General features: G+C 43.3%; 1 protein-coding gene across 3 annotated transcripts in view; it reads right to left on the reverse strand.

Annotated features, from left to right (window-relative positions):
* The window catches only part of LOC128149177 (glypican-5-like), a 405,549-nt gene extending 387,699 nt beyond the window's left edge, over positions 1-17,850 (reverse strand). Inside the window, exon 1 of one of the 3 annotated variants that reach the window (XM_052804047.1) lies at positions 17,571-17,850. In XM_052804047.1, the coding sequence (XP_052660007.1) occupies positions 17,571-17,739 (169 nt within the window). In that variant the 5' untranslated portion in view covers positions 17,740-17,850. The remainder of the gene's footprint in view (positions 1-17,570) is intronic. The other 2 variants (XM_052804045.1, XM_052804046.1) reach the window with 2 other exon arrangements.
* Positions 17,851-19,932: the final 2,082 nt, after the last annotated feature.

Genomic DNA, 19,932 nt, shown 5'->3' on the forward strand with positions numbered 1-19,932 from the left:
TCCAGAGAGCTGGCAGCATCAGCAAGTGCCACAGCTTGCAGGACTGCTGGAGACCATCAGACATTGGCCCTGATCAGCTTCCAGAGCAGGAACTCTCCAAAATATAAAGGTCTTCAGGGCAGCATCTGCACTATGCAGTGTTGTTAGGCCTGTTGCTAAGTACTTTTTGTCCGAGTTTTTCCCGCTTCCCTCTGTCACTTGCCCGGTTCTCACTGCTCTTGTATTCTGATTTTTGGCCTAGTTTCCAAAGCACCTTCTGCCCTACACCATAGGTTACTGCATGCCTAGACTCATTAGCTTTTTCACCTCAGCTTGTACTCCCATAGAACCTGCCTCATGCCTGGACTCAAGAAACAGAACACATCTGACTGTGCCCTAAACTGAATGTCCCTCCACTCACTGAAACCTACACAACCATTAACTAGCCACTTCCTCCCTTTACTCCCAACTCCCTTTTGTGACCACTTCTCATCCTCCTTCACCCAAGAAGACAAGGTCCTCTTCTACTGTTCTTCCCCATGGCCACTCTTCTGCCTTCATATCCTTCTGCCTGCCTTCCTCCAACCGCTTGCATACCTGTGGGATGTCCTGGAGAAGCAGAGAGAGACCTACTCATGCCACTCATCCCCGATTTTCTCAGTTGTTCCTTTGAAACGCTGGCTGTACCTAGGAGGCTGAAGGCAAACAGCTAAGGTGGCAGCTGCAGCCACTATTGCTTGCCTCATGCCTGCTACCAGACCTCTGACATGGTTCCCGTGAGCACTCCCTAATCTGCCCCAGGCATCTTCAACCAGGTTGTTTTTAACAGATGATTTGCCTTAACTGGTCTAATTATGCATGGAGCAAGGCAGGGAGCTCCCACAAGGTACTGTCACAGCAGTGGGTGATGCTGAGCAGCTGGGGGCCATAAAATTCTCCCTCACTGATCCAGCTGGCTTACAGGGGAGGACCTGGTCTTCAGTTTGGTACGCTGGAGCGATAAGAAGAGATAGTACATGTACACAGGAATGGAAAATCCTGTAACATGTCTACAAAGCACCTACAATTAGAGACTTTTCAGTGGTTCCCTAAACAGCCTGGTTTTCAGTAGGATGTTGGAAGATGTGTCTTTAGTGTCAATGCCAAATGGCCATAGCACTACTGCTCCTAAATACTCTCCTTAAGGAACAAAGAAAGGGTGATGAACCTCCCACAGTTCACTACTCCCTCCCTCAGGTCTTCCCCCCACCAGCCCTGATCTCAGAAACAGCAAAATTTCAGTAGCAGAAGGCATGAAACCCACCTTACAGAATCTCAGTCCAAATTGTTAATGTTTAAAACTGAGCAGCTGAGGAGACTCAGCTTGGTAAGTGCCACATGTTGAGCAGGGCAAGCACTAGCTGCCATACTCAAGGGAAAGCACAGTGGTCACTACCTCCAGATCTTGCACTCCTATAGATGAGTGATAAATTGTTTAATGCTGATTAAGTGAAATAACTTCACATCAGCCCAGTGCTACGTGAAACAAATTCTTTGAATATGGGCCTACCTGGGAGACTTGCTGACAGTAAGATTGTAAATGCTAAAGGGCTTGCTAACTCCGCAGTACACACAAATTCAAAAGATTTACACGCTTGAGAATCCATCCTTCTCTTTCCTCCTAGAGTTGATATAAAAACATGAAAACTAGACTGATGCACATAAAGTACATTTTAAAACAATCTAGGCTGATAGTGGTCAGTGAGTCTACATCAAGGGGGTTTCTACATTATTTACTGTAATGCCAACTCCATCAACTTTCCTGGGACAATGTGTATAATTGCAATGCAGAGGTGAGAGAAAAATTACAAGAACTTTCATTAACTTAGAGTCTACTATGACTCATCTTTCATTATGTCTCACCACACTCACAGTAGAAGATCCCATACATTTTTTCTACCAACAAAAGTCATAAATACATACAAAATATTTTCTAGGAGTCCAGTAGATCTTCCTGCTCCGTATCACCCAAGGACAACAATAAACTAACAACTGCATTTCTGCTCTCCAGTGGGGAAAGCATTTCATTGCCACAGAACTCTGCCTTACAGTACCTGAAGAAAGTGCCACAGAAACCACATGCGTTGGAAAACCTAAACTGAAACACAGCTAAGTAGCACTCTGTAGATTATAGTGTTTACAGCAAAACTGAAGTTGTTTTTAAACAAAAGATGTAGGTTTCTAGCCCTGTACAGTTATAAAGAAAACTTCCAAATGCAAATCAATACAAGGCTGCCTACCTAGTTCTACAGGGAGATGAAATAAAATAGCTTTATAAGAGGTGTGAATTGCCTCATTCATCTCAACTTTGAAGCCTAACAATAATTCAGATGTTAACACCGTTTTACCAATGACAGATGACTTTTTTTTTAATAGGAACTGCTTCCTAATATGCTTTACCTGCTGTGGTAAGATCCATGTAAGGTGGCATAGCACAGAAAATTTCAAAGATATTGATACATTCATGTTCAATTGTATTTCTTATTCTTTTTCATTTTATCTGTCAACATAAAAATCTGTAAGGTTAGACTGGAACAAGAAACAAAAGCAAAGAAAAATCTAAAGGAACCAAGGGACTATTAGATATTTGGGCCACAGCCTCAGAAGGGGAAATGGCAAGAATAGTATTGGAGAAGTGAGGAATAACAAATCCCCAACCCTCCCTTCCCCCCAAGATTTGAATACTTCCATTTTTGCCATCTCACTTGAAAGTCATACACGAAGCCAAGTGCTCAGACAACATGTTGTCTTTCCTTTAAAAATATGTATCCATGTTCCTTTAAGTGTTAATTTTATAGCCCAAATCCCAAATGCTTTTGACCAGTTTGGCCATTTCTCACTCTCAAGTCATGCACAAAAGTTAGGTTATACACAGGCTTACTGGACAGTTTCTATCAGAGCTTTCATCAGTATTTGAACTAATTTCTTTAGGATTCCATTCCCCCTTCCATTTTATTTCTTTATTTTTAGGGAGAAGAAATGGGAAAACTCTAAAAACCTGGGTGAAATACCCCAAAATTTGAAGAAAAGCACAATGAGCTCTTGATACTATTTACACAAAAGGAATAACAATCATTTACAGACCTGAACCAAAACAAAGCAACTGATTACTAGGCAAGACACCTTCCACTAGGGCCAATTCTTCAACTTCATCACCCATGACACAGTAATTAATTAAAACAGGCAACAGCAAGACTACAGTATCACAATGTCTCTGCATCTTGCTCCCTTTCTTTGGTTCTTTATGCAGATAATGCCACTGCTGTCAGGAGCAGTGACACTGATGTAAAACTAGAGTTTGTTGTCATGAATTGGACCCACAGGCATTGGAAGGCAACCGACAGCAGGCAAAAGAGGGAAGAGCCCAACATACATGACAGTCTAACTGGAGATAAATACTCATTCAGCATAAGCACACAGAAGAAATAAAATTTGCAAGTACTGTCTCAGCAGTTTGGCCCCACACTGCCATGCTAGTCTACTCCTCTGCACATCCACACACCCCTGCAAATAAAGCTGGCAGAGCTGAATGCTTGTTCTGAGTTATGCCATGTTGAAAAGTGCAGGGCAACTGCACAATACTTAAGGGTAATGAAAACAACAGCCTGCAACTACCACTATTCACCATACCCCAAAAGTACCAGTTGACAGCCCCACAGGTCACATACAAGAGACAAGTAGCCTGTTTCTGATGGTCTAGGTTGAAACTAGATTTATACTCTGATCACTTGTTCCATGCTAGACCACATGAGCAATATTTTGCACACAGAGCAGGAAAGAGGCAAGGTAAGTAATATCAGAGAGCTTGGTTCAGCACACCCTGATGTCAATGGAGACACCCGGTGGCACGAACAGTCATATAAAAAACAACTAAATACAGTTAGACACAACACTGTGCTGTCCTCCATGCTTCTATGGGGATTTAGTAGTTTGAGATTAACACAGCTCTGATTTCAGCGGGCTTTGGGTCAAACTCTTAAGTGAATCCTGTTCCAAGAGCACAGCCAGGAAACCCCAGACAACTTCCCATTACAAAGTAGTCAAAATTAACAGAAAAATGAACCTCCAAAGAATTATAATTTAGAAACACTTTAATTACCTTAGAGTGACATGCACTCAATTTCAGACAAGTACTTGTGATTTTTAGCTGCATACATTCAATTAAAATCAATGGAAGGTCAAACAGTTAAAACCCCAAACACATCAAGGAGTTGGTGACAGTATTAAGTGGTCCAAAAAGCAGCAAGGGCCCATTAGCTATCTAATTTAGCCCCCACGAAATTAAGGGCCACGACAGTATTTCCAATTAGGCGCATGCTTCTTCTGAAGTCAGGAGTGGGAATGGCCTTCTGCCCTTCCTCATTTGTTTTTGCTTTGGTTCTACCCACTTAGACCATGGAAAAAGTTCTGGTTGTACCAGGAGCAGATTCCACCTGGTGTTTCTCCCAGGGCAGCAGCAATGAGGAATGAAGAACTGGAGGATTAAAGAAGGTCCACAATGAAATCCCACCTGAAGGGGCCATTCCCCAATTTCTAGGTACCAGCCATACCCCGAAATGCTGGAAAGCAGCCGTGCTTGCTGCACATGATGCATCCCACCACTCCCTCCTGGACCCCAGCAGTATGTTTACCAGGAAGACCTGTATCTTGCTGGGACATCTTAAGCCAGGTCAATGGATTGTGAAACAGATGCAGCTTCCCAAAAACTGAGGAGAGGCAGGATCCTTTGGAACATCTTCCAAAAGCCTTTAAGCTGGGACCACAGACCAACAGTTTTTGAAAGCCAGTGTGGAAACCTTTGATGGGCTCCTAGGCTTGGCAATACTAAAACCTATGTTTGATCTTAGGCAAGTCCCTTAGTCTCCACACTTTGTTTCCCATGTGTAACAGAGGAGGATATTTGCCTTTTGTTTGCTTACATTGCAAGCAATTCCTAGTGGAGATTGCCTTTTACTATGTGCATGTTCAGTGTTCTCCAAGAGCCTGTTTTTGATTTTGATCCTATGCACCTGTTATATAAATTAAGAAATCGTGTTTCTTCCTTTACATCACTGAAACAAGGCACCATTCACAATACATTGAACTGATTATGTTTCCCTTCTTGCTTGTGTTATTCCATTCACAACTAACAGCATTACTGATGCTTCAGAGCTAACCATTCAAGATGGACAGAGCAGTCTACCATGTCACAGAGCTGTTTGAAGCCAGCTATACACTCTGGCAGGCAGCACTGGCTACACTCAATCCAAATTTGGAAAGGCCAGAGGCAGGCAGTTAGAAAGGAAGCTGGGCTGAGGATGGCAGCCATCAGAGACATACAGCAGCAGCCAAACTGACACGAGCTGGCCCTATTCAGTCCTTGCTACTCAGCTAATGTTTTGGCACCTGTGATAGTGACTCTAGAATAAACTTTCCAAATCTAAGCCAACAGCCCTGCCAACAAACAGCACTGACACTTTTCATCACAGTTGGGGTTTATTTCTATGAGAGAAGGCCACAGAGTATGGCAGGTCCATGACCAGCAAAGGGGGACCTCCCAGTGAGCTTTAGCTCACAACCAGGTACAGCCAAACCACAGCTGCTTTTGAGGGAAGGCAAATGTTTATATTTCCTGACATATCTAAGGTAAACCAGGTTAGGAAGACTAAACTTCATTACTGCTGCTTGAAACTGAAAATGCGATACTTTAGCCAAATGCAACTTCAGGCTGCTCCAAATGGTAACAGATATTTTTCCCCAGACTTCAAAACTAAGATTAGGAGACTAAAGTCAAGTCTTCTCTGAGCAGAAGTTTGAAAGCCTTTCTCTGAGAGCAATGTTTTCAATCTTTTTTTAAAAGCCCTACTCTGTTTTGGGAAGTGAGTCGTTCTTCTAAGTATGCCTTGTTCTCCTGCCTTCGGATTCATTACACGTCTCCTTTTAACTGCCCATGTAAAAATAGAAGATAACTAAAAGGCACATGCTACCCTGCACTTCTGAAAAACTCATCTGAAAAACTGATTCATCTTGCATGTTGCAAGGAGGGAATATTTCAACTGCGCACACAGGGCAGCCATAAAAGATCCTTGGTGCTGTTCCCCAAATGTTACTTAGCAAGCCCCTGTCCCTTCTAAAAACATGACTCAAGTCTTCCAGTTCCCAATTCTTGTGTTTCCTTATGGAAGGACAATGGGGCAGGAACACAGGACAGAAGGGTTTTGAGATTTCATCCTCTCACAGACTCCCAGAACAAGTCATGTGGAATACAGCCATACAGTATTTTGCAGACAGGCATCCATGCTTTGGAGTGGCAAGACACAAGCTCTGATCTGGAAGCAGTAGAGGATGATCTAAATTCAGGCACAGCATCATGCCACGTATGGCTACGCTGCTTGCAGCACAGCACTGGATTGTAGCTATTTGGAGCATGCTGGAGCAAATCCACCTGGAGATATAAGCATAAACAACCCTGATCTCTTTGAGCCATGTTTTTTCAGCCACAAAGCAAGAATAACTTCCCTACATGAGTAACAATAAAACATTGCTCAAGAATGAACACCCCAAAGTAGTAACACATTGAAGAACAGAGGGTTAAGGACCAGAGCTACTATTTACCTGGAAAACTGGAAATCCTCAGACTTGCAAATAGAAACAGGATTTCCAGAGCAAGAGACCTAAAACTTTGGCCACCTTCTGTTTTCAGTAACCTGATTTCCATCTTCTGGCCTACACACCTGCAATATAGTCAACTACTGCCAGCAAAGTGTAAGGTGAATACTTTTTTTTTTTTTTCAAGTTAGGAGCAAATGCCCCACTGCAGCTCTGAGACATTCTACTTGATGTAAGCCTCATGTCTCCAGGTATCTCTATGCTGCTGTGCTACAACACTGCAGTTTTCCACTAGCAACCTTGCAACTCAACTGCTGTTGAGAGTTTGATCACTTGAAAACTGCTTTTTCTGCATGCTCCCTTCTACCATCACATGGCAAATATGCAAACTAATTATTTTGCTTTAATGAGCATGGAATTTGATATCCCCACACTATATGTCTGCTACACAATTCCTTCTACACAACACTCTAAAATTTACAAAGGAAGAAGAAACATATTCTTTGGGCTCAAACACCAAATCAAGTTATGATGCTTAATGAGTCACCACATCTTGAATTAACTTCATTCATTCCAGGCGCATGCGTCCCAAACTTAGGCTGGATTCACTTACACAAAAAAACTTAATGCTGTATCTGTCACTAGTGCAAATGCAGAGCGCACTGTTTCAAAGCAGAACAAATCAGAGCAGTTGTCACATATGTGAATGTTACTGCAAAGAGGAAGGTGTTAAGAATAGGATAAGAAGCAAAAGGCCTGTATTTTAGCAAGGGAGAGTTAGGTTTTGCATTAAGAAAAAAACCAAAGCAGTAAGGTAATTAAGCACTGGAATAAACAGCCTAAAAAGGTCGTGATCTTCTATCACTGATTTAAACACAGCTTATCCTGGCTGCAAGAAGCAGGAATGGACCAGATGATCACTTCAGGTCCATTTCAGCACTATTTTCTATTATTCTATTCTTTCAGCAGCTCTCAGCAGTGTATTTTTCTAATTACACCCAGTTTTCACCAGATTACTCTCCCTTTATTCACATTTCCTAGCACAAACACCCAGGGCAAGCTGTTCTGGACACTAGCTCCTTTGGCGCTATGTTGCTGTGCCTTTTGTGAGGATTTGGCCCTTAAGATCTCTCAAGAGTAGAGCTTTAATTTCACAGCACGGATCTTGCTCATTTTACTCCATATTTACTGAGAACAAAGGGAAGACTATACAAATGCCCTGCTACTTAGACCTGAACAAAGTGGAAGCAAACACGTAGATGTGAATGGGAGACATAATGGTATGAAAAAAAGCAGCCCTTTTCAAAAGTAAAATGACTTTGTCAGGGTCCCTTTGCACTATGTGCATGGATGATTTGTGACAAAACAAAAAAGTGCTAGCCTAGCACGTCACCCATGTCAGAGATTAGAGCACTTCAAAACCCTCAGTAGTTCAAGCACTTTCTGGAACTTGAAAGGCTTTCTTAGGCAATGCTTAGCTTCTTTATGGCTTTTACACTACTTTGAAGTGCACCTAAGAGTGAGGAATCTTAATCTGAAGGTTTTCTATGGAAAGTACCCATATTGTATAATAAATCACAAAATCTTGTCACCCTGATTAACACGAGTCAAAAGTTTGCAAAACTTTGTGCCTAAAGATTCTGAGTCATTATTTTGATACCCAAATAAAAACCCTGAATTTCCGAGCACGTAGTTACTTTCAAAAGACTTCTCTAATAATAGCACTGGAGTAATATTTCTAATCATTGACAAAGTATGGTGCACAAGACAGAAGTCAGTTATGCAAGTGTCACTTTTTCCCCCATACTCATTCCCTCTTTAAAGCAGAGATTTAAAGTTCCTTAAAATTAAGGGTTCTGTGGAAAGACAGTCGATTTCGCATGTGTTACAAAACCTCTTCTCTGAGTGCAAACATGGATGTGTAAACATAAGCTTCATTCTCCCCCCTCACTATACACACTTAACCCCCAGTAGCATTAATGGGAATTATGCATGCATAACGAGCAGAGAACAGTCCCCTTATGAATAGGGCCCTTGTTGGAACAATGAATACATTTAACCATTAACTTCTAGGGATGTGCCGAACTATCCAATTTAACTAGCTGCCAAACAAAGCTACCATGACCTATCTGATATTGTCAGGTTCAGAACGCAGCTCTGAAATTTGTCTCTCATTTGTTTTTAAAAGACTTGACAGTGGTCTGCACAGCAGAGCAGGGGCTCTTTGTCAGAATGAGCTCCTCGGAAGGATGGCCCTCCAGAACAGCTTTCACATCCACCATGTGATGGAAGAACTCTGGAGAGGGAAAGACCATGACCCCAGGAAGCAAGCAGAGTCATCAGAAGACCAAAAATCCATATATACATACTTCAAATGCATATATACATTGAGCACCAGTATTAATGGAAACCCAGTAAGAACAGAGAGAGGCAGAATATGGTACAGAATCATATAAAGCAGGCTAAAAACTACATATCAAAAGAAAAGAGGGGGAAGAATGATTAAAGACAACTTTTAGGGGAATAATTTTCTGTCTTCTACAGCTCTGAAGTTCCTGTGCAATTGCCTGGCTACACTTGCTCTTTATTCCTACGTTTCAACTATCAAAACACAAAAGAACCTGAGGATATTATATTTACTAATGATACTTCCTGAGACTTTTGAGTCCACAAAGTAGCAAATAAATTTAGTGGTATCATCTGTGATATTTAAAATTCCTCCATTATCTTAAGTTCTTTCTGTATTATTTGAACTAGTACCTTGAAATTTCATGAGTAAAAACTTTATACATTAATCATGCATGTATGAATACACTAAGAAAGTAATTAATAACCATCCTTTAAAACTGATGTACTGAAAAGAATAAAACAGGTGAATTTATTCTCATGAAAGTATATGCATAGTGCTTATCCATAATAAGAAGCAAGGTTGTTGTTGCTCCATCATAAATCATCTGCTAAATACTGCTGAGGTGCTTGGTGCTGTACAACAGCACTGAGAGCCCCAGGGAAGTCCAGAACAGTCAAGCACTCTATAAAATTCATCTGTAAGACTGCTAGGGTGAGCCCTTGGCATGCCTGTGCAGCACCTTGTACAGAAGAGACCACCTTCAATCCAGAGTGAGCCATTGGGTATTACCCTACTACAGAAGTGCGTCTCACCTCAAGAGTAAACCCACCAGAGGCAGCTGAAGTGTCTGCTGAAGAAAACCATGGAGCAGTGAAATTGGTTACATTGCATTTCTACACTATGTAGTTTTATTTGCCATCAGATGCCACTAGACTACAGGACTCAGTATGGAATTGGCAAAGCCTTCACAGCCACCTGAGTTTCATTTGATACCCTAAAAAGGGGATAGAAATATTGTCCTTACGTTCTACAGGGTGGTCATTAAAGACCAGTGTTGCTAAAGCAGTTCAGACACAAAGGGCTAATTCCAAGTATCAGCATTGCTACAGAAAATATTTAGCTCTTGAAACGGACAAAATGCAGCCATAAAAAAAAGTATTCTGGGCACTTGTTATCTTTCTAGCAGACAGAGCAGTTTGGCACACAGTCCTGCTACCCTTACTCCACACACACCACAGGTCAGTTCCCTGTCCAGACTGCCACTGGTCCAGACCATACATTGTCTCTTAGCACACCTGCATCTACAGAAGACCACCCTGAGCGTGAAGGACACAAAAGGAGGGAAAATCCTTGTCCTCCTATGTCTGTACTAGGTAATCCTGTGGACCCAGCTCTTAGCTTGGGGCTCAGGTTACTTCTGTAGATCCAAACAGAACAAGATACTGTGCAGAAATATTTTGCATTTTTCCATCAGATAATATATTGCCTTAAAAAAAATTAAAACTTAAGTACTTGGTAGAAGGTGGTAACAGACTTGCTTCCCTATCTTTTTTTTATCCTTAAGAAGATAAATCATTACATGTTAGCTAGGTACCTCATTTCATCCACTGGTGCTGCTCAGAAGTTACCTTAATGTGAATGAAACAAGTATCTATAAAGATATATTTACAGATATCAGGATGATTCTCTCATATTAAAGTGATACCTAATCAAATTGACAGAGATTGAGAGACTAAGTATAAATTCTATGTCATGGGCTTGGCTGCTGTTTGGAAACTGATTCTGATCCATCAAAATTCATATTTTCCCCTAGAAGCAGATGCTGTGCTCTAAACTGGTAAGTAATGAGTATGTATTTGAAGTATTATTAAACATATGCCTCTTTATCATGTCATTTTACGCTTTCATGGAAGAAAGATTCAATTACAAAGACTTTGCAATACTTGGAAGTATAGCTCTAGTTTTATACCATCTAAAAGCAAAACCATTTTTAAAAAGAAATCTATTTTACTGCCCAGGGTGCATTTTACACACATCCTTGCTTTTTACAGATCCTTGGGTTCATGCCAATTTTCATGATTAATCTTTATAAAAGCTTTTACTCATTTTGATGTATTTATTTTATTGATTTATATAGCAATTATTATCATGCCAACTTTGTTTCCACTTATCACATTAATGCCTTTTCATTAGTACTGCCCTTTGGTTAAAGAACTGACTGCTCAGCCCTGCAATACTAGGGCAGGAGTGTGGGAGGAATATTTTTCTCTTACTTTCTGATTACAATCTGATGGCAAAACTTCAGTGGCAGATAAGGTACTCCAGAGGCAGCTCTTGAGAGCTACCAGTATTTTAAGGATGAGTCATTGCTTACTAAGCTTGTTCTCCATCCTGAGATCCGGTTCAACACCAAAATCACCAGATCTTGAGCCGACCATGAAAAAAACATAAATCACTACACAGTCTTTTCAGCAGAGATTTTTGAAAAAACGAATAGACCATATGAATTGTAGGAATACTTGGCTTCTTCCCTCAACTCAGTTTGATAACATGATTGTGTGTTGGAGGAGAGTAGGTTCTCTGCTGACTCTTGGATTCCTTCCCAAGACATTTACTGGAAAGGTTGATCTGAACACCTAAGCCAGTCTTCTACTCACCTGGACCAAATGCTCATGCAAGTCACTGAGGACACTGCTTTTTCTGAGGCTCACGGATATGAGAACTATAGATTTCCATCTGGCAGTGGAACAGTGATTGCATCTTTATGAGGCACTAAGTAAGTCTAAACAGACTTTTTGCCTATAGATTACTCCCAGGAGGGCATTACAGAGTGGGCAGCTGGTCCTGCGTCAAACAGAAATTTAAGGCATGGGAAAAGAGGGGAGAAAAAGATATTACCGCTGGCATGAGTCTTGCCTGCATTCACAGTCATCACCAGCTTTAAGTTAACACTTCTGGTGACAGTCTGAGCCTGAAAGAGTGCTATAAAATCCTGAGAAGATTAATGAAGGAAGCATCCTTACTCCAGAGATGCCGCAGGCTGCAAAAGCATAGCTTTTCTGCTCGGAACAGCTATCGCAGCAAGTGTGAACTACAGCCCATGACTGCTCAGAGACTCTGGAAAGCCTGCCTCCTCCTTGGGACTGCCTCTGGATGAGAGGAGTGAAAGAAGCACAGCTTTCAGGTTCATCTCCCAGTTCATCAGAAACCAAGGTAACTTCTAGCCTTTTTCCTCACATAAAGAAAGATTTAAGTGGAAGTCAGCCTGAAGAAATGAAGGTATAACTCACTAATACTTTGGCTGTGATCTACCACCCTTTCATGGCAGCTTTTCAGTACTACCCCTCAAAAAAACATACCACAATACAGCCCACAGAAGGGGAAACTGAGGCACAGCTGGCCTTGTTTTAGGCTATTCAGAGAGTGACAAAGATGGGAACAGAGTCCATCTCACATTGGACCAGTCCACTTCCTCCAACAGGTCAACAGTCTGTGTGTCCATAAATAAGCAAATACTAAGTGTAATAGGAAGAAAACCTTCCATTATAACAAGCTGCAAGTAATGCCAAGGACATTTCACAAACTTATAACTATGAGTATTTTCTAAAAGAAAGAGAAACCTCATGGAAACAAGATTCTTTTTTGTGCCTTTTCTTAAAATCTTAACAACCCTACACTCTTTCTAAGCATTAACGCAACTGTGCTCATTCAGCAACCCTTTCTCCCAGATGTACCCTTCATCCATGCTACTGAAGGCAGTCTCGCACAACCACATATGAAGGTGAACAGTAAACCCAAGTATAAATCGCAGTTCACACCAGAGGATTTTGGACACTCATTCTGATGGGGCAAAAACTTTCCAGAGGCAATAAAGCAAGTATATTTCACATGTGGCAAACACCAGACTTATGAGTGACTTTAACAAAATGCTGCTGTGAACAAAATGTGTTTCAGCACTGCACCTTTACCAGGGGAATTACAGTGTTCTCATTAAGATGATAGAAATAAAGAGCTGAGTGGTGATAAAAGAGAAAACCAGGAAAATAAAGTGTGGCATACCCCATTTCATAATAAAATGGCTAGTTTAATAGATATTCTTGGATATATTCAAAAAGAGATCTAGCTCATGCTCCTTTCTCAACATGATGGGAGCTTTGCCACCGACTGAGATGGGATGAGATCCAGTCTAATGCGTGTACCACATGTAGCAAGGAGCTTCTGGTAGGAGTCTAGGACTTTCCTGTCACTGTTCAGAAAGTAAAATAGTTTTAATGTATAAATTGTTAATGCATGTCAAGCTCTGCTATGGGATATTCAGTACATACACATAGTAATGAACACCCTGCTGATTTAAGGTGCAGGATGACGGTAGACAATAAAAAAGCTTTTAATAGGACAAAATCTGCCCTTCAGAAGTGAGTCCCTGAGCACAATCTGGGCAGCTTCTGTGCTCTTTGTAAAGCAGCAGAGCAGCAAGAGAAGAAAATCATCCTTTTGGTAGTCCTCAACAAGATGATTATTTAGAAGGCAAGGAGTTCCTAGAATTCTTTCACAAATGACAAATATTTTCCTTGCTTACCAGAAATCAGCCCAACTCTTCTGTCTCTATTTATCATATGTTTACAGACTTTTTTTTTTTTTTTGCATGATCATACACTAGTTAATAAGCGAAAGAGGCGGAACTGATATAAATGGGGAAGAGGTTCTTGTGGTTACATGATTACCAAAGGAATCAAGATGGCTACTTTTATTCTGGTTCTGCTACAGTTCACTGCCTGAATGTGGACAAGTCACAGACTCCAGTTGGGTTCATTCAATTTTCCTACTGTGAATTTGGAAAGCAGGGACAGCCAGCAACCACTGTGCTCCATGCCACAGAAAAGCCGTGAATAAACAGAACTTTAAACACAGTCCATGCCAGTATGCTGTTACACTGTAATATAACCTCACAGGGCTCACAGGGTATCGCTAACGGCAGCCCCATGTCTGGGAGAAATGCCATACGTAGCAGTACGCATCAGATTTGAGGTATCTAGACTCCCTGGAACCAAAGGCTTAGTCCCCTGGCAGGTTTAACACAGCCCTTCACCCTTGGAGACAGCATATAATTCTTTCTCATCAAAATGTTAACCAAGGAGCTCCTACAAAAACATCCCAGCTCAGCCTGTGATAATCAAAGTACAAGACCGGGAACATATTACCTCATTTTCCAGTCTGGGGGAAGACACAAAAAACCCCCTCCTCTGAATCACAGCCAAGGCAGCAGTACCTTTACCTGACCAATCTGTTTGCTATTTGCAGCAAATTACCCTTGAAACATTCAGTTTGTTCCAGAAAAGCAGGCTACCAGATAGCAGCACAGACTCTGCTAGTGGAAAAGAAAATCTTACAGACAGACCAAGGAGATTTGCTGCTCAAAAATACTTATTCTTTGGGCCTCTTATCCATCCCATGTCAAAACACTCTTCTTCCTTAGTCCTACATTCATTAATGGCCTAGATTTCACAGTGGAAAGTATCTCAAGTCTTTTGGGAGAAACTATGGAAGAGAAATTTAAGAGGAGGCTCCTGGCATCTCTAAGAGCTCGCTTCAGCTGGTGATGATTTTCAGAAAGGTTGCTGCCAGTTCCACATCACACCTTAAAAACAAAAGCATCTTTTCCCCAGGAGTCTTCTTCCTTCACTTGCCACTACTTTTCATACAAGAGGCTGGCAGGTCCTGCCCAAAGCTACTCTCCGTCTCACTGTAGGTCATGGTGATGCCCCTCTCCTACCCACTTAGCAATCACAGCAACCTGTCTTCAGACCATGTGTAACATGGGGAGGCAACTAGCAGCCCCCATGAAGCTTGTATCCAGGGCCCATCACTGTGCAACTTCAGCACTGCAACCACAACTAATACCACAGGAGGGTGTAGGCTACAAACTCTCCCAAGTATTTAGAGTTCATTTTATTACGGGTGAAATGGGCACCACCCATAAGAGGAGAAAGAAAATATGCACCTGAGAGTCTGCCTGCTGATCCCTCACCCAGCACTGGGTTGGGCCTCTTTCCTCAACTGAGCTGCTGATTTTCCTGAAGGTTGTAAGAATTTAATAATCCTTAAGACTTTAACCTCTGTCAGATTTGTTGTATTAGCCTATAAATACTAGCCTGAGATTAGCCAAGGGCTTTCAACACTTTTGTGATTGAAGATATCTAGCAAACAGACAATAGGACTGCAAAAGTTCCATTTTTTTAGAGAGAACAAGCCAAAAACAACATGCAGGCAACTGAGGAATGAGGAGCACCCCAGTGCATGTGCAGGTCTGGCCCACATGAGCAGAAGTTAGCAGGAAGCTCTCCACAGGCTTTGATCAGCGCTAGATTCAGCTGAGCACACTGCTCTCCAGTGTCACCCCCAGCTGCCCACCACTCTGCCCCTCTTTAACTGATAACTGCCTGAAGTCTTCAGAGGAGATGCTTCAACATTTGTGTGTTGTTAAAATGCATAATAAAATGACCCTCAATGTCCTAGAGAAAAAAAAAAGGGGGGGGGGGGGAGGTGTAGTTGTATTAAGATATATTCACTGATAATAGCTGCCAGATGAAAACACTGGAAAACACTTCAGTACTTAATTAAAAGGCGGCCCAAGACAGGAGGCATTACTGCCTGGCAAGATATCATTAAAACACACAAGCTTTGGTGGAGCTGAGTATACTTAACAAACAGGGAAGATCAATATGCAACACTTTTCCTCAGCTCTCCTCTGCTCCAATCATTCTCTTCAAAAGAAACCTCTATGAGCTAAAATTTAAATGCATATTACCCTCCCTCACTGTCTCTCATGCAATTTATTTTCTGAGAGCTTGTTATTCAATAGGAAGGTTCAATATGACAGCAGAACACAAGGAAACCTCTCTGAAGCATCACAGCATCTACACCTTCCTTCTGGAAGCGCACAATTTTCCTCAGGTTTCATCTGCAGTACTAGAGTTTTATAGAAAATGTAAAACAATCAATTTAAAGTTTGAAGAACTTCTTCCAGAAAGAGCTCAGGAAAGAGAGTTAAGCATGCATCAAAATGGATGAAAAGCCTTGTTTTATATTTAGCTCTCAAAGGCAAGTGTGAGCTGATGCCTCTATCAGCACAAGAGAACAGTACCATACTTCAAGCTTCAAAATGCCATTCCTGCAAATCTCTTCTTGCCACAAAATGAGGAATTATTCCTTGCTCACAGACAACTTTACAGCCACGTGTCATCTCAACTACTTTATGCAAAGCAAAGGTAACGATCACCAGCACTGTGCAATTGTTTACAGCTGTAAGAGTTGCCATAAGAGATCAGCCCAATGGCCTATCAAATTTAGTCCCCAGGACAGAAACTTGTGCCAGAAGACATATCCAAAACTCATTTAAGATAAGAAGTCTTTCCATCAAACTCAGCAGGCTTTGAATTGAACTGCTTTAAAAAAAAAAAAAAAAAAAAAAAAGAAAAAAATAACAAAGCAACAACGCAAATTGACATTTAAACCACCACACACCTACAGGCAATTGTGCCTAGCATGAGGCAGCTAAAGATTGTTCTATGAGGCTGACAGTCTCTGCTTTTTTATTCCAGTTCTTGTAAATGTTTTCTTAAAACATGTGTCGGGGGTGTGACTTCATTATGTAGATAGATATATGGTCATTTGTAAAGAGTTTAATAATTTTTTTGACATTATAATGTACTTTATCCCCTTACAATGGAATTCCACAGGGTAACTGTAGAATATGCAAAAAAAAAAAAAAAAATCTTTTCTTATTATACATGTGTTACTTTTCCATTTCATTGCTGTCACACGTTGTTCAGGAACTGTATGAAAAGGCAAAAGGGAACAGCACCTTACTCATCAACTTTCACAAGTATTAAGTACTGCAGACGTACTGCTTAACTAAGCAAAAGCTAAGTTCTGTTGACTGTATCCCTCCAAAGCGTTACCTCTGCCTTTCCTTACAGCAACGTTCCTGGATTCATCTGCAAGAGAACTCTTCCTAATCCAGAAGTTACAGTGTATTCACCAGCCTGCCTGAGAATCCTTACATCTGGTCAGCAAAACAAGCGTTCCTTAACGACTCGGTTACTAATTTGCGTACTAAGAAAGGGATCCTTTCCAGGAGGAAGCCTCTGCTTTAGGTACTCGGCAAACGGATCACACCGGTCTTAAACGCGGGGGAAAAAGGCCCGGTGCTGAGGGTGGCGATCAATAAGCAATACGTGCATCACGTAAAGACCGAGAATTCATTCCGGTCTCTTTTCCTAGGAAGTCCTTTAAAATCATTTGAGCAGGAGGCGTGCCAAATCCGCTTAGTTCCCGCTACCTGTGTCCGGCAGGAAAGCCGGCGCTGGGTGAAGGGAGCCGCGGCGCACCGGCTTTTCGCAGGCAGGCGCGCGGCCCCCGACGGCGGCACCGGAGCTGAGGGAGGACCCCGGGCCGCCGCCGCCGCCCGCGGGGAGCCCCCGCTGCCCCGAGGGTGCAGGCAGAGGCGAGCCCGGCCGGCACGGACCCCCGGCCCCGAGCCCCCCGCGGCAACCCGCGCCCCGCGGCACGCCCCGGCGCGGAGAAGCCACCCCGCGGGTGGGTCGGTACTGACCGGCCGTGGGCACGTCGGGGACCAGCTTGAGGGGCCCGATCTGCCGCAGCTGAAACGCCGTCCGCACTTCGTGGCAGCTGGGGGACTTGCCCGCCGCCACTCCGCCGCACAGCCCCGCCGCCGCCAGCAGCCACAGCCCCAGGACCCCGCGGCTCCCGTCAGCGGCCATCTCGCACCCCCGGCGGCCGCGGGCCGGGCCGGAGCGGAGCGCTGCGGGGCGCGGGCCGTGTGCCGGTGGCGGGCGCCAGTCCCGGCGGCGGCGCTACCCCCGTCCGCCTCCCGCGCTCCTCCTCGGCGAGTACGGCCGCCGCCGCCCGCCCCCGCCCCTCCCCGCCCGCGGGGTCCGAGGGGGCGCCGCCGCCCCCCGCTCATTGGCTTCTGCCGTAATTAGGGGGCGAAAAGGGGGACGGGGAGAAGGAGAGAGCCCTGACGGGCGCCTGAGCTACAGCTGCACTGACACCGCGCCCGCCCCGCCCCGGCCCGGCGGCTTCAGCCTCGAGCAGCGCTGATGGAGAAGGGGGTGCTGGGGACACCACGGGCGAGGCTCGGCCCCCTCCAGCCCCACCGCGGGCTCCCACCGCGCCATCTCACGCGAGGCGGCAAAAGGTGGCTGTGGGGACTGCTGCTGGACTGCGGCGCAGCCTCGCGGGGAGTTGAACACAAAAGTTTTTACAGAGCATCTGTACAGTCTCTGCAGGCCACGAAGACCAAGGCAACAGATAGATCTAGGTCAATTCAAGTCACCAAAGAGTCTCACGAGAAGGGAGATCTGTACCAAGGGACACGCACACTCTCAGACACACTGTCTCGGTGTGTGGTTGTCAAGAAAAACAGGTATGGAGAGCAAACAGAGCAGTAGATATAAAAACCCTAAGCACAGCAAGCTGGCAAATCATGCACTGTTTGCTTCAATTCTGAAATTCCTAGCAGATGACATGGAGGCCGTGGAAGAGCCTTCATGAGACAAGTGCTAACTCCAGCCAACAGTCACTGCAGAGACTAGAAAAAACTTTGCACCAGGAAACACATGCTTATGTACCAGCTGCATATATAAATTGTTGATTTGTACAAAAGCCAGCAGCAGTTACATCCTACATTGTTTTGGGGGACTAGACCCCTCCTGGGGCTGACACCACCTTGAAAGCAGCCAGTGTCACCATCAGAGAGGTCTTCTGCAATCTTTTCACTGCCCTAAAGCATGCTTCAGTATCAACTGCTTTACCACACATTTAAGCATAGAACCATGCTCAGCATCCACGAGTATTTTCCATTTCACAAAACCACTCAATTTCCAGAGAAGCCAAACCCAAAAAGTCTCCCACAAACAGCCCCATTTGCACAGTACCTTTCAGGCATATGGAGCACGTTACGAGCGACAAGAATTACTATTGTTTGAGGCCATTATGTCTGATTTCTTTAAGGTTACTTGCAACCCTCAAGATGCTTCTAATGTGCTCCTGGAGCAACAGGGGAGCCCACCTGCAGCTAATTTAACCATTATACATTCCCATAAGTAGTAATGAGAAGCTGAGCTCAGTGCTGTAGTTGCCTGAGTTGTATTTTAATAGCTAGAAGTGGAAATCTTTTAAGCAATTTGCTTATATTAACTTTGTTCTTATCAAGACAGCAAGAGATTAATTCTCTCTTTTTTGAAAAAAAACAACCCAATTTGATTCAGAACTTTTAACTTGTAAAGTAAAAAACAAACTGGAAGAACAAACCAGCCGTATAATCAGGCTTCTACATTCAAAAGCAGAGAAAAAGTCACCTTAGAAGCCTTCTGCTCACCCAGGTCAGAGCTGCCGTCCTTTGCTCATCCTGCAGCTCTCAAAGGTCACCACAAGAGCCCAGGACAGCAGGGAACAAGACGACACACCCAAAGGGCTGACCCCCAGGAAGGCCAGAGCCCATGGACACTGATACAGGTTAACTTCGTTTTCAGCTTGATATGAGTTATACTGCCTGCAAGGTTTCAGTTATATACACAGGCATGCATTAACAGGATCAGACCCCAAATCAAGGTGGCAACAAGTAGATTAAAGAGAGATGAGTGAATGATCAGCATCAGCGAAAGAACAATTAGCATCATAAGGCACGGCACACTGGCTGCCTACCTATTGTCCAGCACGTGGTTTTATGAACCTAAGGAAGAGGAACAAGTTGCCCCAGTTGCATTTTAACCTCAGGGCCAATCCTAAAAGACTTTATTCAAACAATACTCCATTGACTTCAGTGGGAGTTCTGCCAGAAAAGAAATGGCGGGATGATGGAGCTGACGAATAATTTACTTGACAAATAACAGCATTATCTGGCATATACATTATTCTATGAATAGCATCTGATCAGTCCTGTGCAAGGGCTC

This window comes from Harpia harpyja, chromosome 12 (genome assembly GCF_026419915.1).
Source record: "Harpia harpyja isolate bHarHar1 chromosome 12, bHarHar1 primary haplotype, whole genome shotgun sequence".
NCBI classification, from domain to species: domain Eukaryota; kingdom Metazoa; phylum Chordata; class Aves; order Accipitriformes; family Accipitridae; genus Harpia; species Harpia harpyja.